The sequence below is a fragment of the Eucalyptus grandis genome, chromosome 1 (genome assembly GCF_016545825.1).
Source record: "Eucalyptus grandis isolate ANBG69807.140 chromosome 1, ASM1654582v1, whole genome shotgun sequence".
Taxonomy (NCBI): Eukaryota; Viridiplantae; Streptophyta; class Magnoliopsida; order Myrtales; family Myrtaceae; genus Eucalyptus; species Eucalyptus grandis.
The window spans coordinates 46,556,020-46,563,255 of NC_052612.1; the positions used below are offsets into that span (position 1 = coordinate 46,556,020).

A 7,236-nucleotide genomic window follows, 5' to 3' on the forward strand; every position below is an offset into this window, starting at 1 on the left:
CTATATATATATATGGAGGACGCACAAAAATTCCCATCTGTTTCCAGAACATTTTAATCGATTCGTACTTGGTTTCATTAAATATTCCATTTACATCTGTCATGCCTCATCAGAACTCTACTTACTCATAATAAATTCGATGCCCAAATGGACATCTCGACATTTCCTAGTTCATTATGAGGTAAAGCTCGCACTCTAACCATCGAGTGCCCCTACCCTCAGAGGCGAACTAAACTGACAGATTTGCACCCTACCACCAGTCCAATTACAGATTTGTACCCTACCACCAGTCCAGTCCAGTTTCAAAATGACACCGGAAATTGGACTTGGAGAACCAATTCCCAAAAATCGAAACCGTTAGGACTAATTAGTCCTGAGAACTGGACCAACCATCGGTCTGGCCCGATTTCAATCGCATCTAATGGAATCAATCACTCATTTTTTTCTCACCGATTGAAATTAGACCGAGATAGTATTTAATTTACATTCTACTATTTAAATATATATATATATATATATATATATATATTTAGTTAGATTTAGTTCTCTCTTGAAAGGTCCGCTGGACACCAGTTCCACTTTGAGCCAGACCAACACTCTCGCAAACCGGACCAAACCAGCCAGTCCGATCTGGTCCGAGCAGTTCTCGGTTCAGATAGTCCGTTATGCATACCCCTAGTGCCTACAAGCAAGGTTGCTTATAAATCCCGGATCTGGGAGAAAGATTGCTAAGCACTGCAGATGTACACGGAGCATTTTCGCTGACAGATGACATTAGGATGAGGTACCACCTATACCCGAAGGATGAGGAAAACTCACAAGTTGAGCCTGAAGAACGATAATACCTTAGAAAGCGACACTGTTTACTCGTCAAGATGCGGGAAGTCTACCTAAGGGGAAGAAAAGGAATACGAAATTTATTGCAAACTCCCATATCTTGATCTGCATCTACTTTTGAAGTAAGATACAACAGAAAAAAGATCAACAAGATGGCAAACATGAAAGCAGGAGCAACTATTAACGATGAATTGTAAATGAAGACACGCATGCCTCCATTTCAACATTACAACACCAAACAAACAACACTAAAGTTGAGAGTGTATTATACGATCCTGCGAGACAAGAAAAGTTTTAACACGGTCCATGCCTCAACCAATACATTACGCCCGTCTCTACTGGCATTCGTTAATAGGTCTTACACTACTTAATTACCTAGAATAATCAAGACTACGGCTCCTGCTCCTGCTCCTGCTGAAGCTCCAACTGGGACTCCTTGAGCGATGAGGTGAACGTGAATAAGATCGACCTCTTGGTGATACTGACCTGCATCATCAAGAAAACTTCATTAAAAAAATGATACAATAAACTAAGCTCCAAAGCATCTTGGGTGGACCCAAAACAAACAACTAACAAGGCAAGAAAGGATTATACAAAAGCAACTAAAACTCTCAATACCTTGAGTAACAGCGACGCCTGGGAGAAGGTGAATTATAGTATGCATCCCGTGAGTAAGTGCGTGCATATGATGGAGATCGAGAATAACCCCGGGGAGAATGTCTCCTATCATACGAACGACCCCTGATAATAGCACAATGAAATTCCCCATGAATCTCAGCTTCTACCAGGAAACTCCGGTTAGCCATTACGTAAAGGCTTTTCATCTTTAGTGAAACAATTTAGCTATTCCAACCATAACATTTCCAGAAAAGAAAGTGCAAAAACTGTTTGTGGATTATAAGCACAGCCTAATCAAATAAGAGAATAATAGTAATATGCTTTCACCAGTCACACATCTACTAAACAAAACCACAAGAGAAGGCCAACCATCCCTCAATATATTAATCAACTTTCAAAGCTAAATCAAGGGACTCTCATGAAACCATACATTAAGAATACAATGATAAAAGTAAACTCACTTATCACCAAATATATCAGTCGAAAAGGATAAAGAACCTTCAGGAAAGAGGCAACAGAAAAACCTGATACTATAACAGCCATGTCGAATCCCCTCCCAGTTCATGCCTAATAACTCAAACTAGTACCATGACACAATACAGATTCTCCACATCGTTAAACTCATCATCTCATCACAATAAACACAAACTATCCTTGCAATGTTATTATTTCACAAACATTCCATGTAATCGACAAAGAATATGCTATAATTCTCTCACAAAACAACCACCTCCATTGCAATGGCATACCTCTAAGCACCTCTAATACTTTTTCCAACCACACATTTGGCCCCTGCTTAAAGTGCTATCGCATCATTGGAGAAAGTTTCCATTTTCAAAGAAGAATTATGTTATCCCATGCCTTCCCAGATCCACAACATAAGCATGTGCTCTTACAACCTCCCATCCTATGTAAGGGTAAAAGGCATAATAAAAGCACACAAAGAGTTCATGTTCTGTCAGGCAATATACTTAATTACCTGAAGCCTTCTCTCGCTCTCATTTCTGAAGGCTTCTTCCTGTTTTCCTCAGCAAAAATCACTCTCATTTCACGGCCAAGGAGCACTTCCCCATCCATGTAACGTTTAGCATCTGCAGCATCTTCTGGATACACATACTGAACAAAGCCAAAACCGCGGGGATCCCTGCATCAAAAACAGATCATCAGCCATAAACTAGAAACCAATGCCAAGGGCACAGGTGAATTTGCAAGTCATCTTTGAAGATGAAGAATCACGACAGTAATTCTGCCCACATTCCATTCAATTCGAAAAGGCAGTCATGCAGCTGCTCACCTTGCGCGAGCAAATCTTAATTTCTTGAAATTCTTCAAGAATTTGAACTTCTTCATAAGAAGTCATATCCACTTTCTTCAAATCTTCATTGACATTAAGACAACCTTGAACCATACCCTTACCATTTCAATAGGTGTCTTCAACAAACTTTCACCTCACTACTTCACTGGTGTCTTCAAAACTTTCAATGACAAAACCAAACTCCAATAAACAAGTGATGAAAAAGGTAACAATCTTGACAAGAGGCCAAATATATAGAGATGGAACAATCATAGGCAATACTTCTTATTTCTTTTTAAGTTCTTTGAGTACTTGCTATATCAGTACTTAAATTCATCTAGAAACATTAACCCACTCAACAAAGAAACCTAGACATATATCTGCAAAGGTTGTCATGACTTACCCTGTATAGTAATCACGAGGCAAATAAATGTCCTTGAGAGGACCAAACCGGCCAAATGGACCACGTAGGTCTTCAGCCCTGCATAAGAAAATTTTGTTTGCTTTAATAATATTTTTTCTGTAATAGGGCGAGAAAAGGAAAATCACTCTGCCATATACCACAAGGTCATAATATCCTACAGGAGGTTATTCATTTACTAACAGATGCGAAGAATCTTATTCTTGCCTTACGCAAATCATTCTAATCAGCAATTCAACTATTCGTGGTAATTATCCTGCTAGCACTCTGATATTCTAACTTGATCGATTCCATCTTCTGAAATATAAAGAGACAATATTCTGCGAGAAGCGTAGTGCCTGTGCTACGAAGCATATACCAAAGAATGCCATGAAATCAGACCTGCAGTCACGATGGAGGTTGCGAACCAGAAGGCTAGTAGGTAGGTCTTTGCCACGACTGTCATATCGATCCCTAGGACTAGGGCTTGGCGCCTCCTGCTGTAACTCCTCGGTGGAGATGGACTGTAGCTAAAACTTCTTCCCCTCATTTGCACCAAAACTTAAAGCCCGCTACCTACAAAGAAAGAGCATTTGATTCACATGGAGAAATATCGCTTTGGAGCAAAACCATTTGACTTGCATACTATTAATGCGAAGAGCATCTAAAGTAAACCCCATTCACCCAAAGCATCTTTTACGCCGTGAACTCACATGCAAATGAGCTCCCACTGAAACTCTTAAGGCTCCGCAGCCACTTCAAATATACATGCAAAGTATCAAAACAATAACTCTCAAGCTTTATCCACTCCTATGTCAAGAGAATCTACGAACTTAAAATCATCGTCCAAATAAAAAAGATAATCCTAGATAACACAATTCTGCCACCAGTGATTGTGAGCCGGAACAATAACCTTGTTTTAACACCAAAGCCAGTGAAATAACAATTATACCATCGAATATGCCAGCCACTATAGGAATTATCCAACTTCAAAATGCGCAGAGAGGACCGTTCTCAGACTGCAGAATTTCTCAATTTCTCATGTGGTTTTAGAAAAGGTCTGAAATTTCAGGAAAAAAAAATAAAGACATACAATAAAAGAGTGTAGTGGACAAAAAAAATCTAAGAAAAGCAACCGCTTTTAAAACATCCGATTCATACAAATAACCAGAAAAACAAAAAGCACAAACTTCTCATCCGAAAAGAGGGCCGCTTCTAAGGTCCGGTTACACCTTTCGAGATTAATCTAACGGAAGACATTTTTCGGCTTCAATTCCCATCATTTATCCCGTAAACTACCATGCCGGACCTCAGATCGATCACTGCAAAGAAACATGACGACACCGTCGCTGTTTGCCCCTAGCGATCACCACGCAGTCTCGGCCCCGCTCGATCACGACGATCGACCGACCGCGCGCGCGAAGGCTGGAAATCAACAAATCCTAAGCACGAGATCAAACGACTACGACGACGACGACCTCACATCGAAACAAGCCGAGGCGAAGAGAATCCGGCGGCGCTAACGAACGCCGGACCGACGGAAAGCGTCGAGCTCCGCGAACTCGATGACGCGTCCATCGACGGGATACCGTCGCGCCGGAGCTCGGAAACCGAGACCGAAACCGCAATCGCGAGCGCATCGGAGGGCGAAATCCGTACCTGAAACGCGCAGAGATTCGGCCGGTTTCGATCGCCTGGCGCTGATGGAGAGAGGGAGTGATGAGGCAATGAGGCCGAGAGGTCGGGGGGGTTATGAACGATTCTTGCGGGGCGAATGCGTTCGAGAAGCTTCTCAGTCGTTCGATAATCGAGGGGTTTTTATTCAGTGCATGCGATGACATTCTTTCCGATTTGTACTTGCGAATCTAGCCGTTCGTGGTGGATGAATGAAAGGTCGATATGGCGGAGGCCCGGCCCACCGTGTGAAGGTTATGGTGGGGACTGGGGAGGTTGTTACTGAAAATTAAAGGAAAAAAATTCGCATAAACAATTCTTTTATACTGAAAATTAAAGAAAAAATAGTAAGTGAAAATACTTTTGAATGGATACAGGTAAAAATTGTTTTTTTTTCCCAAAAATAAAAAACCGACGCAATCTCATCTCTTTTAAAGTTTACAGAAAACCGTTTTTGAAGCTGCTTGTATAAATGTAGCCGAGCGAGACCTAGAATTTTTTTTTTTGATTTTCGTAATAAAAATGCAGATTTGATTTTGTCTAGAAGTATTAGCACAATAAAAAAATTGAACTTATCTCCAATGTTACCTAAAAAAACAACTCAAAGGTGCCTTTTCTCTTATGCTAGTCTTTGTTATTAACATGTTAAATCGGATTATCTATGCGCACGTATATATATATATATATATATATATATATATATATATATATATATGAGTGTTTGCATTAAATAGGTTTACCTATGTATTTCATGTCTACTGCTTTCTTGATATTTTCCGTTATTATCTTTTTCATAGAAATATGTACTTATTGAATAATATACGGTGTACTTATTGCATTTTTATTTATAGGGAAAAGACAAAAAAAAACCTAAATTTTGTTTAAAGTAACAAATTTACCCAAAATATTTTTTTTGACATGAAAAACCCTAAACTTTGAACCCACCCCATGGTGGACACGTTGGCTCGCGCCCTACCCTCTCATCCAAGAGAGGAGGGGTTTGAAACTCCGCACTCCCATTACGCAACTAAAGTGGAGTGCCATCGGAGGTGGGCCCCACGGGCCCCGCGCTAATGCTCCTCCTAATTTACATCGCCGACTAGTGTCAGAAAAAAAAAACTAAACTTTACCAACCATAACACATTTATCCCATACTTTTATTTGTGATACAAAAAACTCTAAACTATTATTCGTGCGACACATTATTTTGTTTTTTTTTTTACTTTTTATTTATTTTTTTCTTTTTTTCTTGTTCTTATTCTTTTCTCTTCCCTCCGTTGACATCAAGTGAGGGTGGCCCTTGCTTAGGTTGCCTAGGGCCGCTCGATACTGGCAAGGGCCTCCCTCACCCGACGCCAACGAGGGCACCTCTCACCAGGCCCTCGTTGATGCGAGGGTGCCTTCGCCAGATCTGGCGAGGCTCTCTCTAGCATCGGACGAGGTGTGCCTTCGCTAGATCTAGCGAGGGTGAGGAGTACCCTCGCCCAACTCAAGCGAGGCGTCAACCGAGGGCCCGCCTCGCCCGGCCACCCCCTCGCTTGACCCAGTCGAGGGTTGCCCTCACCAAACTTGGGTGAGGGGTGCCCTCGTTGGACGCCGGCTTCCCTCCACCATGGCCGACATATGAAAGAGAAAAAAAAAGAAAAAAAAAAAAGGAAAAACATAAAAAAAAGAAGAAGATGAAAATGTCTTTGGTGGAGTAAATGTGTCACAATTTGCGAAGTTCATAGTTTTTTTTGTCACAAAAAAAAGTTTTAGATAAATTTGTCACAATAAGTAAAATTTGGAGTTTTTAATGGTCTTTTCCCTTATTTATATTATGTCATTGCTAGAAACCCATAGTTAAATTGTGTTCACTGTATTGGACGAAAAAATAGAGTAATTTTCCCCAGTGTCATCAAAAAGTAAATTATCTGCTTTTGTTAACTTTTTAATTAATTATATTTATTCTAATTACATAACATTACGAGCAATAGGTGTCATGGAATAGTAGAATAAACAAGAATATAACCAGCATCTAGACATGAAAAATACTGTGTTATGAATATAATGTCAAATAAATATGTAGTATTTAGCATCATCAAAATTGCTTTCAGTTAAGAAATGTTTAAATAAATTAAAAATAAGTTAAAACGATTCTAGTGTTTATAAGTGGAAAATAAAAATACGTGTATCCAAATCATACCTGGCTTATAGAGTTGTGGGGGGATTGTGGAAGTTGCGTACACACACACACACACACACACACACACACACATATATATATATATATATATATTATATATATATATATATATATTTCCTTCTCCCTTCCATATATGCCCTATATCAAGTCTAAGTAATATTGTCTCCGACGGCGAAAATCACATGAACGTTTATTCTCTTTTTAACAGGCAAAACCCACTCTTTTTTT

The 7,236-nt window shown here is 39.8% G+C and overlaps 1 protein-coding gene across 1 annotated transcript; it reads right to left on the reverse strand.

Annotated features, from left to right (window-relative positions):
- Positions 1 to 916: 916 nt before the first annotated feature.
- Positions 917 to 3,724, reverse strand: LOC104446254 (serine/arginine-rich SC35-like splicing factor SCL33). The gene is given in 6 exon segments (XM_039315707.1): positions 917 to 1,323; positions 1,456 to 1,578; positions 2,435 to 2,599; positions 3,153 to 3,230; positions 3,552 to 3,639; positions 3,642 to 3,724. Coding segments are annotated over 6 exon segments (627 nt in total). The 5' UTR covers positions 3,700 to 3,724; the 3' UTR covers positions 917 to 1,208.
- Positions 3,725 to 7,236: the final 3,512 nt, after the last annotated feature.